Source organism: Eptatretus burgeri, chromosome 7 (assembly GCF_056783735.1).
Source record: "Eptatretus burgeri isolate ZD-2024b chromosome 7, Ebu_testis_v1, whole genome shotgun sequence".
Classification (NCBI taxonomy): domain Eukaryota; kingdom Metazoa; phylum Chordata; class Myxini; order Myxiniformes; family Myxinidae; genus Eptatretus; species Eptatretus burgeri.
Genome location: NC_140967.1, coordinates 8,814,533 through 8,840,067, shown reverse-complemented (window position 1 = coordinate 8,840,067; position 25,535 = coordinate 8,814,533). Strand labels below are relative to the sequence as shown.

The 25,535-nt window shown below is 46.3% G+C and overlaps 1 protein-coding gene across 2 annotated transcripts in view; it reads right to left on the bottom strand.

Moving 5' to 3' along the window:
- The window catches only part of SPATA17 (spermatogenesis associated 17), a 72,419-nt gene that overhangs the window by 14,685 nt on the left and 32,199 nt on the right, over positions 1-25,535 (bottom strand). Inside the window, exons 7-10 of one of the 2 annotated variants that reach the window (XM_085887369.1) lie at positions 12,956-13,144; positions 12,272-12,420; positions 11,598-11,733; positions 7,049-7,453 (exon numbers count right to left, since the gene is read on the bottom strand). In XM_085887369.1, coding sequence (XP_085743495.1) covers positions 7,388-7,453; positions 11,598-11,733; positions 12,272-12,420; positions 12,956-13,144 — 540 coding nt within the window. In that variant the 3' untranslated portion in view covers positions 7,049-7,387. Of the gene's footprint in view, positions 1-7,048; positions 7,454-11,597; positions 11,734-12,271; positions 12,421-12,955; positions 13,145-25,535 lie in introns of those variants that run through there. The other variant, XM_085887370.1, reaches the window with a different exon arrangement.

The following is a 25,535-nucleotide window of genomic DNA, read 5'->3' as shown; positions in this document are numbered from 1 at the left end:
TCACACACACGGTCTCCCTTGCATTCGGCCGTTCACTCACGCGTGCCTCACTACTCACACAAACCATACTACTTACACACGCGGGGGCACTCACCCGCGGTGCCTCATCCACACACCGTGCCTCACTCATACACGCGGGGGCACTCACCCGCGGTACCTCACTCATACACACGGCGACACTCACACACGCGGTCTCTTCCACACAACGTCCCTCACTCATACACGCGGGGGCACTCAACCGCGGTGCCTCATCCACACACCGTGCCTCATCCACACACGGCGTGCTGGGAAGCACGTACTCCGGCACCATCGCCACCACACCACTCACACACGGGGTCGCTTCCACACACGGGAACGCACTCACGCCTTGCACCACACACACAGGGACAACTACACTGGGGATTCGTGTCCCCACAAGGGTCTCCGGGGCCTCTATACCCCCCAAGCTCTCCGTGCACCCGTCCACAGCACTCCTCCCCTCAACCTCGCAAAGCACGACCGAACTCACCTGGTCGTGACTCGCCTCAAGGGGGCAGACTCCCTCCCCTTGTTCCTGGAGGAGGCCATCCAGCTGCTCGCACCGGGTCCCTGCACGCTCCGCGAGCTCACCCCCATTGTCCTCCACTACCTCCGTGTGTGTGTGTGCGTCACTTACCCCGTCTTCCTCGTGTAGTCTTTCCTCTATTTTTTCTATCTCCCGTGTCTCTGCCAACTCTTCACCCTTTACCTCCCTTGTCTCAACTATTATTTCCTTTGTCACGGCCTTCATGCCCGCCTGCAGGCATCGGCCCATGTTCTGCGTCTCACCCCGCAGCTTTTTAGTTTCTTCCTTCATGTTTGCTTCCACTCCATTTATTTGCTTGTTCATTTCGTTTCTCATTTCATTCGTGTTTGTATCCATCTTTTCTTTCATGCCTTTCATTCCGTTTTTCATTTCATTTGTGTATGTATCCATCTTTTCGTTCATTTGCTTGATCATGTTCGCTGTCATTTCCGCATACATTTTTGCAAGCATGGTGAATAGCTGGGCCATGTCGGGTGCGCTTGGGTGAGCCGTTTCGGCAGGGGTTGGGGAAGGGTCTTGGTGGAGAGGGGGGGGGGAAGGTGTCATACACCGCGGCCGCTGCCGCACCCACCTCGGGCCCTGGGTTCAGTTGGGCGAGTCCGTGTTCCTGCACAATCAACATTTCCTGCTCGGGGATTCCATCCTGGACCATGGATTCTACATTACTACACATATACATTTCTAATACCCCCGGCTCCCGCTCGCCTTGAGACGCCATCTTGCTTCTCGTGAAGGGTTAATTTAGCTCGCTCGTAATTTGGAGGGAATCGGGGGTCGCTTCTCTCACCCCTGGACCGATTCCCGTGAATTTAGCCGGAGACAGGAGAGCCCGTTTTCCTGTTCTCCGATACCAGTGTCGCGAGGAGGGCGATGAATTTGTATCGCACGACCTGACACCAGTGTTGCGGATTTCGCGCCCGCCGGCGTGCTGACGGCCACGTAACTCGAATCGCGGCACGTCGCCCACCGGACGGACAATCCAGTCGTGACCCTCTCGGACTAACGCCGGGAACCAGTCACGGGTGGACCTTTCGGTCTCACCGCGATCGAGCCAATCAGCCCCGCGTGGGATAGGGTTGCTCGCCAAATTCGACCTACCTAAGTACCCACGCGGAGGGTAGACCGGGCGATCGCACCTCGCCGCAGGTCGACTTCGGACACGGGCCACTTAAGCGACCCGTTCCGTACTATCAGAATAACCGAGCGGTGTTATCGTCGACTTCGACGGTTCGATTAATTATCGGGCGTATTCAGCCCACTACCAACCCTTTACGTGAAGCAAGATGAGGGTTCAATGGGGGAAAAGACGAAGCGAAGCGGGAGAACAGTTCAACAATAAAGCACATTTATTCGCGGCACACGGGAAGCACACAAATACAATTCCACCAAATGCACACAAAAAAAAGAAAACACAATTCCATTTACACAAAAAGCAAATATAAAAGTGAAAACACAGTGCAGAGCTAATACCGACTACCGAGCACACGGCAACACTTATACAATTCTACCTCACAGACGGCGCCGACAACACATACCCAAAACCAAGGAAAAGAAATCCCTCAAGGATGAGGCGGGCCTGAGGCCGAGACCGGGTCGCGCCTACCCGTCTGGTAATGAGACGCGGAGCGGCGATGGCGCCGCAACCCGCGGGCCTCGTGGACGGTGTCTGGCAGGGGGTGGAAAGGGGCCCCCTTGGTCGCACTATCTCAGCGCGGGGGGAAACAGGAGGGGGTTGTTGATGCTCGGGGTATAGAGGATCTTTATTATCCCTGGTGTGCGTCTCCACCTCGGCCAGGTCGCGCTGTCGGCCTCCCTCGGGCGTGCAGCTCCCGGCACCGACGCGAGCACCCCCTCGTCTGCCTTCGCCGCTGCCGCCTCTCCGCCTCTGGACTCTCCGACTCTGGACTCTTCTTTGGACTCTCCCGTTGGACTCTTCTTTGGACTCTCTCCTCCTTCTCCAGCTACTGCAGGCTTCGGGCTCCAGACTTCCACACTTCTTTGACTGACGAACACGGTCCTTTTATCCCCCCCGTAGCTTCGCCTTTGACCCCCTCCCTTTGACCTTTCACCTCGCTCCCCATTGGCCCGGGAAAAAGTGGGCGTGAAGGCTTTTTGATCCACAAATTTGCATATATCGATCGTTCTGGAGGCGGGGCCAAATCGCCCCTCGCTCACCGATTGGACGGCAAAAAGTGGGCGTGTGTCGTTTTTGAAGCACAAAATCCGTGATTTTGTACACGCTGTTCGACGTGCGCCCTGCACGAGTCCAACACCGGTACCCACAGCGGGGCAAGAACGGTGGCGATGCTACGGTTGCGAGGTGTGACGTGAAGGTCGTGGCGGTTGTGGTGAAGCGGCGTTGTGGTTGGTGGTTGATGTTGTGGTTGTGGTGGTAATCATGGCGGTTGGTCCAAAATAAAGATAGTAAAAGAAAAACGGCTATCCTGAAGAGTCGCAGCTCGCATAAATGACATGTATTCCCACTAGACAACGGGTTTGGGCCTAACTACACATGCACTTACCGAGATACCTCACCTAAGGGACCTGAATGGTGGTTTGCGAATTTGGTAACCACAACAATATCTTATCCACTGATAAGAAGGGGTGTCCTCATACTTCTGGCCATGTAGTGTGTGTGTGTGTGTGTGTGTGTGTGTGTGTGTGTGTGTGTGTGTGTGTGTGTGTGTGTGTGTGTGTGTGTGTGTGTGTGTGTGTGTGTGTGTCAGACGCACCTCCTGACTGTTATGGTGAGCATCACCGCGGATTATGTCTCACAGGGTAAAACCGCATCATCCACACAGTTCAACCATCTGTCTGCCACCTCGACAATTGTTCCTGCTAATGCAAACCATTCAACCAGAAGGCACAGGATGTGACAAGCAGGAAAAGCGAAACATGAGGAGTGTGATGAGCACTCCACTGATCCCCAATGGACACAGATCACACTCGCCATGCAATCTCCATAGGGTTGTGGACTGTGTCCAATGGGGATCAGCAGAGTGCTCGTCTCACTCCTCATGTTTCAATATATGTATATATATATATATATATATATATATATATATATATATATATATATATATATATATATATATATATATATATATATATATTCAGTCTTACATGCCTGCTCGGCAAACCCTGTGTTTGTATGTGCAGGTGCAGGTGTAGGTGTATTAAGAGATAAACCTCATATATAAATTTAATAAACAGGAACAAATTCCTGCATGGTGCCAGTGTGAAAAAACTCCAACTTAACCCGGGACTTAAACCCAAGGATCTCATCATTTACATGGTGACAGCTCAATGAGCTATTGAGTTTTCAGGTTAATCTCAGAATTTTCTCACATGAACAATGCAAGTTTTATAATGGCTGTCTCATGCGCCTGCTTGGCAGACCCCGTGTGTATGTGTGTGTGTGTGTGTGTGTGTGTGTGTGTGTGTGTGTGTGTGTGTGTGCGACAGAGATATAATTGTTCGGAACAGTTGTGTGTGAAAAAAACGAGGTGTGTGTGTGTGTGTGTGTGTGTGTGTGTGTGTGTGTGTGTGTGTGTGTGTGTGTGTGTGTGTGTGTGTGCGCGCGCGCGCGCATGTGTATTTGAGAGATATATATATATATATATATATATATATATATATATATATATATATATATATATATATATATATAATGTATAGACACACACACACATTACATGGCCAGAAGTATGAGGACACCTCTTCTTATCAGTGGATTCAACTATTCCAGCCACACCCATTGCTGACAGGTGTATAAAATCAAGCACACAGCCGTGCAAAGTCCGTAGATCAACATTGGCAGTACAATGGGCCGTACTGAAGAGCTCAGTGACTTTCAACGTGGCACCGTAATCCGATACCACCTATCCAACAAGTCAGTTCATCGAATTTCTGCCCTGTTAAAACTGCCCCGGTCAACTCTAAGTGCTGTTATTGTGAAGTGGAAATGTCTCGGTGCAACAACAGCTCTTCCATGAAGTGGTAGGCCACACAAGCTCACAGAACTGGACCGCCGAGTGCTGAAGTGCGTAGCGTGTCAAAATCGTCAGTCGTCGGTTGCAACTCTCACTACGGAGTTCCAAATTGCCACTGGAAGCAACATCAGCACAAATGCTGTTCATTGACAGCTTCATGAAATGGGTTTCCATGGCCGAGCAGCCGCACACAAGCCTAAGATCACCATGCATGATATAAGCGTCAGCTGGAGTGATGTAAAGCTCACCGCACTTGGACTCTGCAGCAGTGGAAACGCCTTCTCTGGAGTGATGAAGCACGCTTTACCATCAGGCAGTCTGACCGACGAATCTGGGTTTGGCAGATGCCAGAAGAACGCTACCTGCCCGAATGCATAGTGCCAACTCTAAAGTTTGATGGAGGAGGATTAATGGTCTGGGGCTGTTTTTCATGGTTCGGGCTAGACCCTTAGTTCCAGTGAAGGGAAATCTTAACGTAACAGCATACAATTACATGATTCTGTGCTTCCAAAATTGTGGCAATAGTTTCGGGAAGGCCCTTTCCTGTTTCAGTATGCCAACGTCCCCGTGCACAAAGCAAGGTCCATACAGAAATGATTTGTTGAGATCGGTGTGGAAGAACTTGATTGACCTGCACAGAGTCCTGACCTCAAACCCATTAAACTCTCTTGCCTCTGGAGCACATATGGACCAGTAAGATCATGTTGCCAAAAGAGGCATTCATAAACTGTTGCAATACAACAGAAGGCTCTTAAATAGATGTGTCCAACTTTACCAAAAATTATATTTAATAAAAGGACCGATCATAATTGGACATTTTCGTGCATTTCGATGGTTCCTTCTCCTTCCAATTTTGTGGATGCACCATATGCAAAACAGGTGAGGGTGGGGAGAAGCAGCTTTCTACAAATATGACTTTTCTCCAAGATCTATGGTCATGGAAAAGCGAGGTAACAAAGGGTAAAAGCACAACATACTGAGCGGGGCAGTGGAGCCACAGTTTAACAAAACAAGCAAGGGAAGCAATGAACAGGAAAAGAGGAGGAACGTGTCCTACAATAGATGGGTTGAGTTAGATAGGCTTAAAGTGGTGAGAAAAGATCCTGGGCAAAGATGAAGAATAAAGTGAGAAGGTGATGCACTGCTTGCTTGAAGCACCTGAAGGAAGAGTGATTGAACCACCAAGGTAGTTTGTAAGGCATTTCGTCAAATAAGAGACCAGATGACCAAAATAGTGGAGGAAGGTGGTTATTCAGCCTCGATTTTGGGAGTTTAACGAGGGGAGAGTTACTGGAAGAATGTGACCATCTTGGAGGAGCTGGGTAGAGTAAGGTTAAAGGGCTGAAATTAGCAGAGGAAGCAAGACTGGAAGAGAGTCAGTGAAAAAAGAAAGAGGCCAACAACAAGTTTACAATGTAACAGCAACAGGTCTTGTGCTATGACCTCGGCATGGGAGATGCCTTTTAATGATGAGGGGCTTAGATTCCACAGAATCCAGGGAGGACAGATGTGATGCTGGGATATGAGTCTGTAGGGGAGAGTAGTATCCCAATGAGCTATGCACAAGGAACTTGTAGGCTGAGTATTGATTTCTCAACACATGATTTGGAATGACAGAGTATGCTCAGTCAGCAGTGAGCTTTGGGGGTCAGCTTTGCTCGGTCAGCCAGGTGACGTCGCGGCAAATTGTGGAGACCAAGAAGTTCAAGAGATGGGACCTCTTCCATTGGCTGATGTTGGAAATGGAGAGGTAGGTTCATTTGTTTTTCCTTGTGGAGTGACAGACTGAGACTGAGATTTGCTTAGATTGAAAGACAGGTTCCATTTGTCAAAGCAGCATCTTATGAATTTCCGAAAAAGCAGAGAGTGACACAGCTGCTGTCTGCCTGTCAGTGGGATTGCGTATAACTGTAAGATGGAATGTGGATTCATGTGCAAAAAGGAAAAGGAAGAGAGAGTTTTCTTGAGCATTGGAAAGGTTGTGTCTATAGATGAGGAACAAAACCATTACCCATGACTGCCTTGGAGCAATCCAGCTTCCACTGAGAGAGGAGAGAGTTCCGTTGATCCCAATATGTTGACTACTGGAATGGAGAAAAGCAGAAAAGTAGGTATGAAGATGGCCTTGTATGCTGCAGCAGCACACTTATCGAAGCAGAACAAATGCCAGACTGTGTCCAATGCCTGAGATGTGTCCAGCCAAATTGTTCTGACCTCTTGTTTAAGATTTACGTCCAACCATTGCAGAGAGGGAAGCAGTAACATGTCCATAATTGAGTGACGACTTTAAGTTGGCATGGTTATGGATTCCATGACTTTCCTCATCCAGGGAATTCCTGGCCTGAACCAGCTGTTTTTATGATATTCTTTAGAACATAGTCTACATGACATTTATGCCACTTCTTTCAAAAAACCATATTTGTTTATTGCTGATTTGAATGAAAAAACACAATCAAACAAGAATAACAGTCCTGGATGTCTTAAGTCAACAATTTATATTTTCCCATCTTCTTCTTCACATTTTCAAAAATAACCTGGTTTGGTTTGAAGATAACAAACGAAAATATTGTCGATTTCCAAGGTGTCGCAGAATCATGACTCAAGTCAATTAAACACCATAACCTTGTCCTAAATTTTGGTTGAAAAACATTGATTTGTAATTCTGAGATAATCTCATGCCATAGTCTCGGGGAGTGATCTTAACAAAATCATTGTTTGATGCATTGTTCAGGTAACAATAAAAAAAATTCCAAACAGCAACAGCAGGAGTTAACAGCTTGTATAAAGGCACTGACAGATTTTCTTCACTTCATGTAATAAATCTCAAATTTTAATCATTATTCCAAGGTGTCACTTCAATCATTGTCAAGAGTGTCCTGACAGCAAAGTCCATCACCTGTTAGTGCAGTCAAAGATATCTCGATTGAGTCTGTGAACATGCCATACATAAAACTTGCAGAAAATTCTCTTTTTTTCTTGGAACTCACTTGCACATAATTTTATGAGCAGTTGATTTCAAAGGGGGGAGACCTGCTGTTATCCAATCTGGATTTTGAAAATTAATTTTTTATGAGAATGGTGAAAATATATATATATATATATATATATATATATATATATATATATATATATATATATATATATATATATATATATATATATATATATAAGCATACAAAAGATATGAGCAGAGTGTGCTTGCACATTGTGTAAGCATACAAAGCGTGCTTCCCCATTGTCTCAGGTTGCTCACCGACATGTGATTTTTTTTTTTGTCATTACCTCCACCACTGAAGGTGAAGGAGGTTATGTTTTCACCACTTTCTGTCGATTTGTCTGTTTGTTTGTGTACAGGACATCTCAAAAAGTTGAGGACGGATCCGGATGAAATTTTGTGGACAGGTTGGGTGTGTGACAGGCGACAGGCGAAAACATCGGGTTTTCGAATACTGGGATGGCATCCAGCGCTCTCCCTGTGCTATGCCCATGTGTGCCTGAGGACCGTACAGGTTAAGCCCGAGTGCCCAAATGCTAGAGTGCTTGTGATTTATGTTCTGGCTGGGCTCACCTCTTAAATTGCTAGAGAACAGCACAGCACGAGGGCATTTGGGATGGCTGTGGGGGTGATTCGGGCACTGTGGGTTGACTATCACATTGAGTGTGTTCCAAAAACCCAGAGAGCTAAACTGGTAGGTACAACAATGCCAGGCAGGTTGAGGGATAGGAAACAGACAAAGTATAGTCAGAAAATCATCTATGGCAGCGGTAGATGAGGCACAAATTAGCTACTGCTAATATACTTGCAGAACGGTATGAAGTGCACTCCGCCTGAGGGGGGAGACCATTTCAAGCGAACACTGCGATCTACAATGGGATTGGCAACCACTGTCGATTATTTCTGTCATCGAGAGGCAAAATGCCCGAGTTCGCTCGATCAGATTGGGTGTGTGACAAACACGAACTGATTAGATTTTAGTGAAGATCCGGATCCGGAAACGAGGATTATTTAATTTTAAAAGTGATTCTTCACCATTGAGAAATAGGGCCAAAAACGATATAGTACTGTATAGCATGATATCTCAAAAATGTAATGGGCCCAATATGTTCTCCTGGATCAGGCATTATGTGGCGGAGGTAGTGCTCTACTGAGTGCCCTTCTAGTTCATTTATGTTTTCATTTATGGATGTTGCCCGACGATTTTGTGAATTTTTCCGGTTGACTGGCTTCAACGTCCATCAGCACGCAAAATTTCAGCTTTCCATGTCACCAGGAATGTTCCAATCTTTCATATGAGTGAGTGGTTAGAAATATATATATATATATATATATATATATATATATATATATATATATATATATATATATATATATATATATATATATATATATATATATATATATATATATATATATATATATATATATATATATATATATATATATATATATATATATATATATATATATATATATACACATATACATACACATATATGAGCCTGGTGTTGGCGCAGTGGTTAGGGCAGCGGCTTGGGATCCAAGAGGTCCTGAGTTCAAGCCCCGTTGAGCCACTGAATTAATACACCAGGGGGTTGACTCAGCCTGTCATCCTTCCGAGGTCGGCGAAATGAGTACCAGTATACTGGGCCGGTGTATACCCCGGTTAAAAAATAGGTGTACCATATCCCTGTGTCGTAAGAGGCGACCAGGGTTGCGTCAGGAAGGGCATCCGGCGTAAAACATGTGCCAAATCACTATGCGGATCATACGGATGATCCGCTGTGGCGACCCCTAATGGGAGCAGCCGAAAGAAGAAGAAGATATATATATATATATATATATATATATATATATATATATATATGTAAAATATATATATATATATATATATATATATATATATATATATATATGTATGTATATACATATATAAAAAAGATATACATGACCGGTCCAAAGTTTTAGAGCATCGCCATTTTTCCAGTTTTTACTGAAATATAAGCAGTTCAAGTCGAGTGAATGACCTCAAACGTTATAAAGCTAAGCGGTAATCTGCGAGAGGTTAAAAAAAAAGTTTAGGTTACCAAAAACTGAAAAATAATGCAAATTTCAGAGTTGTTAAAAAAAGGTCCTTTTCAGGGAACAAGTAATGAGTTAGCAACTGTAGCTGTTCTGCAGCAATGGAAGTAACTCAAACCTTGAAAGTTGATGCAAACAATTCCTTCAGGTGTCCCAACTTTTGTTGATTAGTTATAAACCCTCTGTCTGTATAATAGCAGTGTTGGAACAGACTCTGTTGCTACACCCTCTGTAGCATTATTTGGACAATATTGCACTGCAGGAAGTAGTATATTGCTGTCACAAAGGTGAGAAAAAGACAATTAACAAAGGAAGACAGACAGACAATTCTAACTCTTAAAAGTGGAGGTCTTTCCTTTGGAGAAATTGTAAAGAAGCCAAGGTGTCAGTGAGTGCAGTTTCCTACACCATAAAAAGGCACTTGGAAACTGGAGGAAACTCTGACAGGAAGAGGTCTGGCAGACCCAAAGCCACAACACAATCAGAAGACAAGTTTCTGAGAGTCAACAGCTTGCAGGATAAGTGGCTCACAGGACAGCAGCTTCAAGCACAGCTTAACACTGGAGGAAGTAAGGAAGTCTCAGTTTCAAATGTGAAGAGAAGACTTCGAGCTGCAGGTTTGACAGGTCGAGTGGCAGAAAGAAAGCCATTGCTAAGATGGCAAAATAAGAAAAAGAGGCTTGCCTGGGCCATGAAGCACCGACAGTGGACTACTGAAAATGGGAAGAAGGTCATATGGACCGATTAATCAAAATTTGAAATCTTCATTTCATCACGCAGCGTTTTTGTACACCGTCGAGTTGGCGAAAGGATGGTTCATCAGTGTGTGACACCAACTGTCAAACATGGAGGAGGAAGCGTGATGATCTGGGGCTCTTTTGCTAGATCCAGAGTTGGCGACTTGCACAGTGAACCAGAAGGGCTACCACAGCATTTTGCAGCGCCATGCAATACCCTCTGGTCTCCGCCTAGTTGGTCAGGGGTTCATTCTACAGCAAGATAACGACCCAAAACATACCTCTAGCCTATGTCAGAACTACCTTAGAAGGAAAGAACAAGACGGTATGCTTCAAATCATGGAATGGCCAGCACAGTCCCCAGACTTAACCCCCATCGAGCTGGTTTGGGATAAACTGGACAGAAGGGTGAAAGCAAAGCAACCGACAAGTGCAACACATTTGTGGGAACTTCTGCAACAGTGTTGGGAAGAACTTTCCGAACAATATTTGATTTAAATTGTGGAAAGAATGCCACGAGTATGTTTGGCTGTTATGTCTGCAAAAGGTGGCTACTTTGATGAGTCAACAAAATTATTATTTTAAATTATAATTAATAAATTAAATTTTGTTCAATAAAACAATTCCATGATTTCTTTTTTATCTGCAATTATTTGTTCTATGCTTTAATTTCAGAGTACATTGAAACATTAAACTGCTGAAATTTCAGTAAAAACTGGAAAAATGGGCGTGTTCTAAAACCTATTACCGGTGGTGTAACTGGGAAGAGTTGCTTAGATGAGTTGCTCCCCTATTGTTGGAGAGACCTCGATGACCTCCATAACTGAATAACACTTTTGCTCCATTAACAAGGAAAATTGCACTCATGTTTGCATATCTGTCACTGATAGGTGGCCAAGATGGTAAAGGGAGACATTTTGAGTGTGTCACTGGTAAAGGGAGACATTTTGAGTGCGTGTCAATGTTAAAGGGAGACATTTTGAGTGTGTGTCAATGTTAAAGGGAGACATTTTGAGTACCTTTGCTCATGACTTCATTTCAAGTTCACGATGTACAGAATAAACATTTCACAAGTTTACGATGCACCCTTTACACACTAAATATGTGAGTACATTTCAAAATTTTTCCAGTTACTTTTGGATCACGCGATACACGTATTTGTTTAAAAAAAAAAATACACACGCTACCGTTTTTCGTTTTGTTGACCTCTGGTTCTTGATTACCTTTTTTGAGATATTTTTAGTTGTATCTGTGTCTCTGAAATGATGGGTCCCATAGTCGATGGAGCCAAATGCACATGAGGTTTGTAGAAGAGGCTCATACTTCTTATTCTTTCTGTGATTTGCAAAAGGCAGAAACCTGGAAGAGGAAGCACACCCCATATGGCATAAAATCGATTCGTCCATCATCATCATATCAGTCGAGGTAATTTTGACCTGTAATCTTCTGATTTTACTTAACAAATGTAAGTTAACACTCATTCAAAGAAACATTTCAGACTTATGAAGAGATTGATACACTTGATCAATTAGCATGATCTTGATTCATTCAATTCATCTTAAATTGTACTCTAAAAAATATTTTAAATTATTATCATTTATTAATGAATGATTGATTCATATGTTGATCCAAACCTTAACAATCAATCATTTACTTAATCATTTAAAAATTTAGGTGTACTTATAATCACCTCTGATTTCTGTAGTTTGACTTTTATGTGATGTTGCAGTCGGTACAGTATCTCCCCCCCCCACCCCCAAGACACACACGGACACATGTCGATTTAAAGCCCCAGACAGATAACCTCGTTTTGGCAAAAACTTTGGAACAGAGAAGGTGAAAAAAGAGATGGGGCATGCACATGAACAGCATGTGCGTGGCATGCTCCCTCACGTACGCATCATCAATAACGCGCGTTCTCCACTCCTCCCTCTTCTGCTCTAGCGCGGCCTCCTCTGCCGAGGTGAAGGACGTCGCCACACGTAGAGTTGGCTCCAGAGGTTTCAATCTGTGCCTCCAGATCTGAGACTGCTCCAGAAAGGGTCCCTGAAAGGGGCATGGATTGTATCATATTCATTAATTGTTTTTTTTAAATTTAATGTTTAACATTTGGACTTGTGAAATGGAATTCTGCTTTTATTATGCCATATTTCATATAGCTTATCAAAATATTTCCCCATATCAGACCTGCCAGTGTGGCACATATTTTCCTTCAGATAAATATTCTGGCATTATTTGTAAGACGGTGTTTCAAATACTTTGAATCACATGGATGAATATCGATAACTCAATCCATTTCCGAAGGAAAATCGATGCATTTCTGTGTAATATGCAGTAACTCGGTTTCTAAAAGTAGTATTTGAAGATTTTTTTGTATTTTCAGGAATATAAACTTTATAAACCAAATTATTTCCAGATGAATAATAAACCGCCAAAATCAACATTTCTTTATCACAATAGTCTGCGCGACCACAACTTTGATATGGAAACACAAACGGTACAAATCAACACAATTCAGAAATTCTGGGATATCCTGATGTATTTTGCTTTCATTTTAACTCTATTCCTGTTGCTTACAGACCTGAGGCTTCTTCGCACGAATGTGCGGTATGGAGCAAGGCTTTTGGTAGCTCATTTCAGTCCAGTCACGGGTTGAGTTTCTGGCAGAAATGAGGAAGCGTTCAGCATTGATTCGTGGCCGAGCCTCAATAAGGCGTCTCTCCATGTCCATTGGTTCCTTCAAAAATGGGGAGTTGTATATTCCAGGAATCTGTGACAACATCAATAATTTCACACAGGTGCTCACAAATAAAACTCGAGATTTTCATTGAAAGGTAATGTATTCCTTTTGAGTCAAGTAATCCGGTATAAATGTTTATCATCTCGAGCAATGTATCCATGAATGCAGAACCCACTCAGCTGAAGAACGAAACAAAGCAACATGTTGCACGTGTCGATTATATATCCAAATCATTTATCAAAAGGAATATACCATTATCAAAAGAGCAACCGTACTTCAAAAACAAGTTCACAGAGTCTTTGCTATCATGGTAAGTTCAACATTGTTCAAATTATATGCTTCAAGTGAGAATGGAGATTTTACTGCATTTACCCTTCCATTTTACTTTAATCTCATGAGGAAAAAAAACACAACTTACTTTAGCACTTGTCTTATGCCATTATGCTTTCCAGCTTAAATTAGGTCAGTTTCTAAACCCCTTGTTATTTGTGTGGAAAGCACTCAATTGTTATTTTCAATATTATAAGCAAAGAAGGGACAGATTTGGGAGGGGGGGGTTGAGGCTTTATGGGGGGGAGGCTTTCGGTTGTGGTGGGGGTTGAGGATATGTCAGAATTGCAGGTGTAAGTTTACTCACGGTCAAAATGTAATTGGCCACAACTCATGGGTGTGTGTGTGTGTGTGTGCGTCAGTGCAGGAGGGTAATGCAATCACCATACGGGTAATGTGCGAGTGAATCTTAAACTAGAACGGCACTCAGTTGAGCGCATACCTCCACCAAGCTGAACAGTTTCTGTTTTTGGATCCCACTGAAAGGCCGGATCGACCTGAACATCCAGACCTGAACCAAAATTTAATTGGCTTGTTCTGACGACCTTCCAAACACATCCACCAAATTGTGTCATAATCCGTCCACAACTTTTTGAGATAACGTGCTATATATCATTTTGGCCCTGCCTCTCAATGGTGAAGAATCACTTAAAAAATTTCAGTATCTGGATCCGGATCCGGATCTTCAAAAACATCTCATCAATTCGTCATTGTCACACACCCAACCTGTCCACCGAGTTTCATCCAAATCTGTCAATAACTTTTGAAATATCATGCTACCTGTATATATCGTTTATGGTGCCATCTCTCAATGGTGAAGAATCACTTTTTTTGTTTTTGTTTTTTGTATCCCTTGTCGAGGCTCGTGTAAGAGCTAACACACAACACACATCAAGGGGGGCATGAGACAAGAGGGGAGGGAGTGGAAGGGACAAAACAGTGGGGAACAGACACATTAGGAGATCTGTGGAAGGGAGAGAGATGGGATGGGGAACATGGGGAATATAAGATGGACATTACAGGGACTTTCAGGAAGGAAAGCAGGAAATTTGAAGGAGGTGGACTTGGGTGGATTATTGGGGGTAGAAAGGATCGAGGATTTGGATGGGGGATGATAAGAGGTGGTGGTGAACAGCTGTTTTGAAGGCCTGGAGGGAAGAGTGGGATTGAAGCGAATGTGGGAGTTTATTCCAAAGGCGGGAAAAAAGAGGAATGAAAGAGTGAAGGTGATCAGTGATTCGTGATTTTGGTAGTTTTACCAGAAGGGGGTTGTTGGCGGACCTTGAGCGCCCTGTGGAAGTGTGGTTGGGACAAATCACAGAGAGAGCAAGGGGGGAGGGGGGCGAGGCTGGAGAGGAGACGGTAGAAGACAGAAAGACCACCGACCAACCTGAGGTGATTGAATGAGAGGCCCAAAGACTCAGCCTCATTGCGGGAGATGCCAATGATCCGAAATGCCTTGGTTTCTACAGCGTGAAGCCGAGAAAGGTGGGAGGCAGGAGCACCAGCCCAGAGGGGAGAGCAGTACTCCATCAGACTGCGGACAAAAGCTTTGTAAATCGTCAGGAGCTCAGGAGGGCCGAGGAAGGACTTTGCATGACGGAGGATTCCCAGTCGGCGACTGGCTTTGGAGGCGAGGTTTGAAATGTGACTTTCCCAGGAAAGGTCATGGCAGATAGTGAGACCCAGAACTTTGAAAGAAAGGACTTCTTCCAGAGGATTGTTGAGAAAGTGGATGGTGGGCGGGGGGGGGGGGGGTTTCTAAATGGTCCTTTCGAAGAGACATAGTTTCGAAGTGAGATTTGTCCGGATTGAAAGACATGTTCCACATGTTGGACCAGTTTGTGATTTTATCCAGATCTGCATTGAGTGAAGAAGCTGCTGCTTGCCGGTCTGAGGGATGACCGATGGTACGGCAGAGGGTGGAGTCATCAGCAAAGAGATATAGAGGATTTTCCAGAGAGTCGGAGAGATCATTGATGAAAACCAGAAAAAGAACAGGGCCCAGAACGCTACCTTGAGGAACTTCAGCCTGGACAGGAAGAAGGGATGAAAGAACTCCATTTAGGGCCACACGGTGACTGCGACAGGAGAGGAAATCTACGAGCCATGAGTGGAGATGGCCTTGGATACCATTGGAAGAGAGTTTGGTGAGCAGGGCAGGGTGCCAGACTGTGTCAAAAGCATGTGATATGTCCAGGGATACGGCTCGGATTTCCTGTCTGGCATTGAGGACCTCCATCCATTGTTTGGAGAGCAGAAGCAGCATATCCAGGGTAGAGTGACCTGGTCTGAAACCAAATTGATGATCGGAAATCAAGCCATTGGAGATGAGGAAGGATTTAATATCTGAAGCGATGATGGATTCCATAACCTTGCTGATGATTGGGAGAAGGCCGCTTGGTCTGTAGTTGCAGGGATCTGTTTTTGCACCTTTTTATACAGGGCAGTGATGTTTGCTGATTTCCAAGCAGATGGCATATGACCTTGAGCAAATGAGAGGGTGAATAGAACAGAGAGAGGGTGAGCAAGAGCAGAAGAGCAGGCTTTGAGGACACGTGGGCTGATGCCTTCTGGACCGGTTGCAGAATCTGAGTTGAGGTTTGACAGCAAGCTCTCCACCTTGTCAGGAGAAAAGGACACAGAGTCCAGGGACAGTTAGGTGTGACTGGGTAAGGTGGGTAGAGAAAGTGATGGGTTTTGGACACAAGATTTAGCTGCAAACACCGAGTTTAGGCATTCAGCTTTTTCACGTATGGTATCAGCAGTGCGGACATTTGAGGTAAGGGAGGGGATGGAGAGAGAACATACACCAGAAACAGATTTGATTTGATGCCACCAGGATTTAGAGGAGGGAGAGAGGTTTGAGAGTTCAGACTTGAGATGAGAAAGACGTTGTTTTCTGGCTCTCCTGAGGGTAGATACACACTCGTTCCGAGCTTTATGGAAGAAACTGAGATTGCCCTCAGTTGGGTTTGCTTTCCATGAGGCAAAGGCAAGTTGTTTCAGAACAACTGCCTCACCACAAGCTTCATTGAACCAAGGGCGGGAGGAAGGGTCGGACAACTGAAGACGAGAGGGGATAAATCTGTACATGAGGGAGAGCAAGTTTCTTTGAAAGAATTCCCAGGATGAGTTTAGTTGATGTTGGAGAAAGTAGCGATAGGAGACCAGTCCATAAGTTTGATGGCTGCTTGGAGACCCTGCCAGTCGGCTTGAGTGAAATGCCAGACTCGACGGCGGTCAGGTGGTGATGTGGTTCTCCGATAATAGCCAGAGAGATGTCCACTTTGACAAGGACGTGGTCAGAAGAACCGATTGGAGCGGAGGAACAGCAGCAGATATTCTCAGGGAACAGATATTGTCAGATATTCTCAAGAGCACCAGATATTGTCACTTCTGGAATATAAAACTTCTCATATCCAGATCTGGATCCAGATCTTCACCATTATCTAATCAGTTCATCCTTGTCACACACCCATCCTGTCCGCCAAGTTTCGTCTGAATTTGTCCACAACTTTTTGAGATATCCTGCTCATAGAAAGACAGACAGACAAAGAGGGGTGAAAACATGTCCGTCCACGTTCATTAGTGGAGGTAAAAATACTTAACAACCCTATAACACATTTTATAGACATGACCATTGCATGTTGTTAAATTCATGGGACGAATTCATCAAGACAAGATGATCCAAAAGAACCTCCATAGATTGTGCAAACAATGGTGAGGTCACAGTCAAGCTGTGTGTTGATTCCATGGTGCTGATGCTAAAGTACTGCAGCAATGCAAGGATTCCAGAAAAATGCTCTCCAGGTAATTGAGCTGTCATGTTAGTTAAATTGGAGGTACTCAACTATCAATATATTATCTTACCAAAACTTATGGGACATCCCTTTTCAGTTGCAAGAGATACCCACACGTGTCAAGTTTACATAGGCAGGAATATCATCAACAGAAAGAATAAATATAGTCAGAGAAAGCTTCATTGCTCAGTTTTAAACTATCATACATCAAAGAAACAAGTTAATGGAGAACCAATGAGGAATGAAAATTCGCTGTCATGAAATAGGTTCCACAACCAGGATGATTTGATCCATCGATGCCATCCCAAAGTCAACGAAGAAAGCATCTCAAAATGCAAAGCCCGCCGGTGTCGACTTTGTACTTGAACTAAACGATGAAAACAAGAGTTAAAATAAACTAGAGGGTTCATAGAACACCTTACCCTATGCAGTGTGCAAGTATATAATTCAACTGAAATAAAATAATGACTTTAGAGATCGTATTAAAAAAATTATGGAAGTTAGCTGCCGTTGATGGATATGTTCAATCGTTTATTTCTTTGGTGTAAAGCCCGACTGCGCTGGTGCGCTGGTGCTCAAGCAGATCGTGGCGAACCCTATGAAGAATTATCTGAGCAAAGACCTTGCCCGGCACTGAGAGCAGCGTCACCCCTCGGTAGTTGTTGCAGTCCTGGCGACCACCCTTCCCTTTCTGGAGCGGGACAACAAAGCCCTTTTTCCAGTCAGTTGGGATGATGCCTGTGTTCCAGGCAAAGCACAGAATGACATGCAATGACACGAGTACAGCATTTCCACCAGCCTGGAGAAGTTCAGCATGGATGCCACAGATCCCAGGAGCTTTACCCCAATCCAACCAGTTCACCGCAGTCTGTGTTTCCACAAACTAAGGTGCATCACAGTTGAATGGAGGGTCAGTAATAGGGATTGCAACACCCCTGGCATGCAACTCAACAGCTGGTGGATCAGCCTGGTGCAGCTGCTCAAAGTAACCGGTCCAGCGGGCCTTCACTTCAGACTCCTCTGTCAATAGCCTACCACCCTCTGCTCTAACTGCAGAAAACCGACGGATGGGCTTGGAGGAACGCAATGTGCAAATTCCCCTGAAAGGATGAGAATCACTTGACCACAGGTGATGCTCTACCCCCTCACAGATTCCTCACACTTGGGCCTCCTTGTCCACACTCAGCGCACGAACATTTTTACTCCTCAACTCCCTGAACAGTTCGGCTCTGCCATTAAGAGAGTTGCTACCACAAACCTGTGCTCGATGTTGAGGAACTGAGCACTCCAGTAGACCTTGCAGTTCTGGATCATCCTCCACGACCATCAACAAGCACATGGTCAATCTCTTTTGCCACAGCACTGGCGTTGGAATACACATTCCTGCGAAAAGGTGGTGTTGGTGCTGAAACCATGAACCAGCCACCCTAAGTCCATGACTTCTTGCAAAGTGAAGGAACTTGGTGCTTTTCTGGTTCACAGTTCCAGACCCATGGGGACCAAAACATGTCTCATAACCATCCCTATCCATTCCAGTCGACGCATTGAAATCGCCCAAGACTAGAAAAGTATCTCGCCTGGGGCACTGATCAACCACAGAGTTGAGCGTGGCATAGAATGCGTCCTTCACGATGAGATCACTCACCTCAGTCCGAGCAAATACAGAGACCAGGGAAACAATACCCAAGGAGTGACGAATCCTCAGTCTCATAATACGCTCGTTGATCGGTGTTTCCTCAATTATCATTGGAGTCAGCTTATTGGACAAAGCTACAGGAATTCCTTGGGCATGGTAACCATCAGAGTGACAAGACCAATAGACAGTGTCACCACCCGCTATTCTCTCGCCACTATCTGGTCTCTGAACCTCAGAGTGCTGCAATACTGATGTTCAAGTGCTGAAGCTCAGATGATAGCAGAGACAGGTGATCATCTTCTCTTAGGGATGGGACATTCCAGTCACCCACCCAAAGGGATCGCCACAGGTGAACCCGAGGAGATCGCCGTCTGGTGGACGAAACCTCAGCACCACCCCGACCAACACTACCGTAATCCAACTCAGCAAGGTTACCCGTGTTTTTCCTCCCATCATCAAAGAGTGGGGGTTCCAAAGGTTTTGCCCCAATCCTGTTATCCAATGAGCTGCCCCACGAAGGGCAGCTGCACAGGAAGTACTCCCACAGTTGAGGCCTTTTGGTCATGGTGCAAATTGCTTGTGTACACTTTGTGAAAATGTCAGTAAGTACAATAATGTGTTCATTCACATTGCTACTGGGGTCTAAAAAGGTGAAGTCCATAGGAAGCACCTCTTAGGGCCTAGCGGCTGTCAGAGATCCCATGGAGGGGTGAAGCCACTTCACTACTTTGGACAAATTTCAGCATTCACAGTTCTGACAATAGTTGGCAATGTCAAGAGCCATTCCTGGCCAGTAGCATCACTTTCTTGCCAGAGCAGTTGTCTTTTCTCACGGCTGATGACTTGCCTGGTCGGCATTGCTTCCAGCACTTGAACATTGAGGCTGTTAATCCAAGGAAGGATCAGTTGTTTTATCTCTCTCATCATCCTGGATAAGATGGTATAGGATGTCATCTTCCTCTTGTATCCTTTCCCATCATCTCAACCGTTTTCGTGTCTGCTCAGACTCTTTCATGAGATAGCATCGGGCTGGGGGATGTTTGTTCTTCCAGTAAAATTGAAATCTACTGATGTCTTTGTCGGCAAGCGGAAGTTTTTTTGAGGTCTTCCTTTGCAAGAAACGGCAAAGGAGAAATCGTTTTTGGTTCTATACTTGTAGATCTCGTGTGGATTTCATGAATCAAGACCTCTGTGATGCTTTGATGGATCCTTGTGTGGACTTCAGGGGGCATTGGGGTGTCGACTGTAGATGCAATCGCAAGTTCAAGGTTCAGCCACATGATCAGCTGATATTCCCTAAAATCTGCCATAGGTAGGTTCTCCTCCACGTTCAGTCTTCCGGCTGAGGGTATCAGCATTCCCATTGCTTTTATGCATCCTGTACCTTATCGTGAATTTGAACTGAGAGTTCCACTGCCAATCTTGTTTCCATGACTCCAAGATTAGCCATAGTCTGTAGGTAACTGAGAGGATTATTGTCCGTGAATACTTTGAACTCTGCACCAATCAGTATGTCCCTTAAATTTTGGGAGATTGTCTATCTCAAAGCAAGCAGTTCGAGTTTCATGCTGGAATAATTCTCCATATTCCGCTCGTTAGGCTTAAGATTCCTGCTCGTGTAAGCAATGACCACCTTCCTTTTCCCTTGTGACTGCGACAGTACATCTCTGAGGTCGTGGAAACTGGAATCTGTCTCCAATATGAAAGGGAGGTTGAAGTCTGGGTAACTTAAGATGGGTGGTGAAATTAGCTTCAGTTTGAGGGTGCGAAAGGAGTCTTCATATGCTTGTGTCAAACTTTCTTTGATGCTCCGTGACAGGTCATGCCTACGACACTTCTTCCCAGCTCCTTTGGCCTTTCCTGGCTTCTGAAGTAGGCTGTGCAGTGGTGAAGCCACTTGTGCATAGCCCAGCACAAATCTTATGTAATAACCAGCCAGATTGAGGAACACACTGCAGTGTCGTGTAGAAGATGCTTAGCAGGCAGACACGAGCGGGGGAACAGTCGAGCCCGGCTGTGTTGCACAAGCGCGAGCGCGGGCGTACTTTGCCCGCAGCTCTCCTTTATTACGTACTCCGCACACTCACAAGCCGGGCGACTACGGCATCACTACAACGCCTCAGGCGGCGCGCACTCCTGATACCCCTGGCAGACACGATGACCACCACGACCACTCCTCCCATCATCATGCCCCGCCCTGCATGCCCGCAGGCTATACCACACTCCTCCCTCCTAAAAGTATGATTATTAAATGATCACCATCATAATAAGCATAAACAGCACGAAGTACTACGGTCTAACAGTAGACAAGGTACAAAAAAGAAAACAGCGAAGTATAAAAGCACATCACATCATACAACGTGTGAAGCGAGCTACTGGAGAAGCACAGCAGCACTACACAGCGAAAACGCCCCCAGGCGGCTCATGCTTACATGGCCCTCGGCGAGGTCGCGGCGACCTCCCGCAGCAAACCTCCCCCGGCACCATCAAACGCCTCCGGCCCATAAGGCGGCACCTCTTCCCCAGCCAGACCTGAAACAGATAAACCTTCCGAGGCCGGACCCCCGCTGTCTGGAACCCGCGGCGCCACCGCCAGACCCGACTGACCTTGGTGGGGGCGCTGAACAGCGCCCTTGGCTGGAAGCAACAAACACTCCACAACAACCCACGCACCACAATCAGTTGAGATTCCACCGCATGGCCAAAACGGCCTTGAGCGAACCCAGAGAGCCGCGCCCCAGGCGCCAGGCACGTCCGACCTTGCTGAAAGCAGAGGTGGGGGTAACGCCGACCAGCGCACGAGTCCCGGCGCCGAGTCGATCTCTGAGACCCCCACGGCCGTTAGACGGTCGCAACTCCATTCAAACCATATTCCAACCATAGGCTCGTCATAAATCAATAGGAATAACATTTGAACCATTGCCAACTCATTTCCCCGTACAGCGCGTTCTTTTGGCAAAATCCCTGCACATGACAAAGCAACTACCCGCGGCCCGGGGCAATGGAAGGCCAACCAAACCTTTTTATTCGCCACCACCGCTCCCAAAGCCACCACATCACATTGACCATACTGCAAAACCCATCGATTGATCTCCGCCAAACCCACTCTCACACAGGAACTGTTGGCATTTATTTCAACAACGTTAAACCGCATCACTCGAGCAATGAAAAACAAATATGCCATGAACAGCAACCCATAACCCACATCACGAGTCCGTCTCTTGGTTGTCGACTCGATGTTGCGACTCGCGACTTCCTTTAACGCCACGGGCTCACCGCAACCCGTTGAAGCTGCCCGAACAACACCGGCGCACCTCGCACCATGAACGCAGCCGACGCACGAGAGCTCATCGCGCGAGCTGGCACGGCTCCTGCTGCTTCCGCACCGCACACCACCGTTGCAGGCAGCAACGAACGGCCGCTCCCGTTGCATCGATGCGGCTCCCGCCGCCAGAACCTCGCCCTCGGGTCTCGACGAAAACATCGAAGAGAGCACCGGCACACCTGGAGGTACGAACTGGAGATCCAACCCGAGGTGCGCCAGCCAGCCCCGACCCAAAAGGGCGGGCCCCTCCCCTCGCACCACGAACCTCGGAAGCGCAACCCGCTGGTCCCGCTGGGCAATCACGACGTGCGCCCCGCCAACCACCGGCAGCGCTTCACCGGCACACGCGTGCGATGCGAGGGCAGCACGAGTGGACTCAACTCGACATCCGATCAGTGCCCCGATCACTTCGACATTCACTGGCATCGGTCCTGTCACCGTAGGACCAACTGAAACCAGGCTCAACATGGGCAGCATCTCCCGCTCCGGGTCGCTGGAATCTCTGTGCCCCGGCTGCAAAACTCGACCCGGGGCGTCACCGCGCACGCCATGCACCGAACACCATGCCGGCAGTAGGTCTTGACCCGGGACGGAAGGACCGCTTCGCACACCGCCATCAATGACTGTCATGATGGGCGATGACTCTCGGCATACACACCGTCGACGCCCCCGAGTGCTCAGACCGCCGTCCGAGTGATCGTATTGCAAAAGCCGTCCACGACCCGCGCCGCAGACCTTGCGCGCGGCCGTACGCGCCTGGCACATCGCGCTGACCCCCGGACCATCTGCTGCGCCCCGACCATCGAGACCCCGGACATTCTTCAGAGCTTGTGCGACCTCCAACGCCGCGTTCGAGCCGAACCGCGTGTCCTCGTTCTTTAGCCATGGCTTTGCAGAAATCATTCCCCCGATTTGTCGTGCCTCAATAAAACGAACACTGAGCGTGGCCGTTGCCCACTCGACGTGGCCGAAGTCGATTCCGACGAAGGCGGGCACGCGTTCGTGCGCCGTGCGCCGTGCACCGACCTTCTGCCATGCTCGTGCTGGCGAGACCCTTGGCTCCGTAGCCTGGAACCGCACGGGTTATTCGCTGCCGCCCTGCACACGCCGATCCGAAGGTCCTCGTCAGCCAACTGTAGTGTCGTGTAGAAGATGCTTAGCAGGCAGACACGAGCGGGGGAACAGTCGAGCCGGGCTGTGTTGCACAAGCGCGAGCGTACTTTGCCCGCAGCTCTCCTTTATTACGTACTCCGCACACTCACAAGCCGGGCGACTACGGCATCACTACAACGCCTCAGGCGGCGCGCACTCCTTATACCCCTGGCAGACACGATGACCACCACGACCACTCCTCCCATCATCATGCCCCGCCCTGCATGCCCGCAGGCTATACCACACACACAAAGCTTCTTTTCTGTCTGGGGTTGAGCTATTCCCGGAAGGCAGAGATCTTCTCATCTGGATTTGGACCCTCGCTGATCACGACATGGCCCAGATAATGTACCTTGGGCTGGAAAAGCTGACAATTTGTCAAATCTCAATCTGAAAGTGAAGCTGGCAATCAGGCTAGGACAGTGTCCAGCCTCCCTAGTGTGTCTTTGAATGTAGTGCCAAAGATAAGGATGTCATCAAGGTAAACGGGAAGTGACTGGAAGTTATGTAAAATCACCAAACGCCCCATCCATGACCCACATGAAGGTGGCTGGGGTGTTGCAGAGCCCGAATGGCATTATGGTATATTTGTAGAGTCCTCCAGTTTCTGTACAAAATGCAGTTTTCTCAATATCTCTTCTGCAACCTGTAGCCGATTCAAACCATGGGCTTGATCAAGACTACAAAAGTATCTCGCACTCTTCAGAGCTTGGAATGCCTCTTCAATCCTTGGTAAAGGAGAAGCATCCTTCCAGGTTTTGGAATTTAGTGAACGATAATCGATGCAAATTCGTAATTTCCCATCTTTCTTCCTTTCAAGAACAATGGGTGTAGCATATGGACTTCATAACTCCCAAATAATACCTTGATGTAGAGATTTCTGCAGGTATTCCCTTACTTCGTTTCAGTGATGTGGTGGTTTCCTACGGTGTGCGATCTTCACAGGATGGTCGTCCTCCGTCATGATTCTGTGACTTACCAGATCACAATACCCAATATCATCATCATCCTTGCTGAATTTTGAGCAATACTTTGAAAGGGAAAAGAGAAGTTCCTGTTTCTGTATCTCTTCCAGGTGAACAATATTCATCTTCGAGATAAGTTCCTGAATGTCTTCTTCATTTGGTCCATTTTCTATAATTTTGGCAGATTAGAACATGCTTATGGGGGTTCTAGGTTGGATATAGATGTCTTGATCACTAAAATTGACATAGTGTCTAGAAAGTAGTTGGTGATGTGGGGATAGAGAGGGATGACATGGGTACACAAGCCTTGAATGCATACACCTAGTTTGGACATTCTGTTTTGTCTTGAGCAGCATCAGCGGTGATGGCATTTGAGGTGAAGGGGGAGATAGAAGGGGAACAGACACCAGAAGCAGGCTTAATAAGGTACCACTAGGACTTTGAAGAGGGCAACAATTTGTCGAGTTCAGCCCTCAGGCTATAGCCATATGTTTTCTGCCAGTCATGTGTGATGCCTTTTGTCTCCCTCTTTCCCTTTGATCCTCTGTCTTTCTGCAAACTCATTACCCTCTGTCATTTATCTCCTCCAGCAGCATATAGGATTGTACACACACACACACACACACACACACACACACACACACACACACACACACACACACACACACACACACACACACACACACACACACACACACACACACACACACCTATAAATCCTTCTGACCCCTAAAGACCTTTACAAAATCTACAATGCTCAGGTCAGAAGTTTGATGGAATACTTATTGCTTGCTAGATAGGAGCATCCAAAACAACACTTAGGAAGCTTGACTACAACCAGGACAGAGCTGATCACTTAATTGGCTTGATGTCTTCTCAAACCAACATTCATCCCCTTTCACACCAGTTATCTGTGGCTGCAGTGTGTACTATCTCTGACATGCACTGGATCAACTCATCCTCATTGCTTCTTCCAGACCCACAACCACTACCCTCAAGAGCCACAAGAGTGGTATTATGCTGTGAACCACAACCCCTTCTGGTCTCACAAATTGACTTTAATGTATATTGCCACTTCATCATAGGAGGATTTAAATAACAGAGTACTTTATCAAAGTAACATAATGGACAAACGATACCCACCGGGACATTAGTGGTTTAAAGAGAAGGCTAAACAATACCTTCTCAGGCCAACTTGGGATGGGCAGTA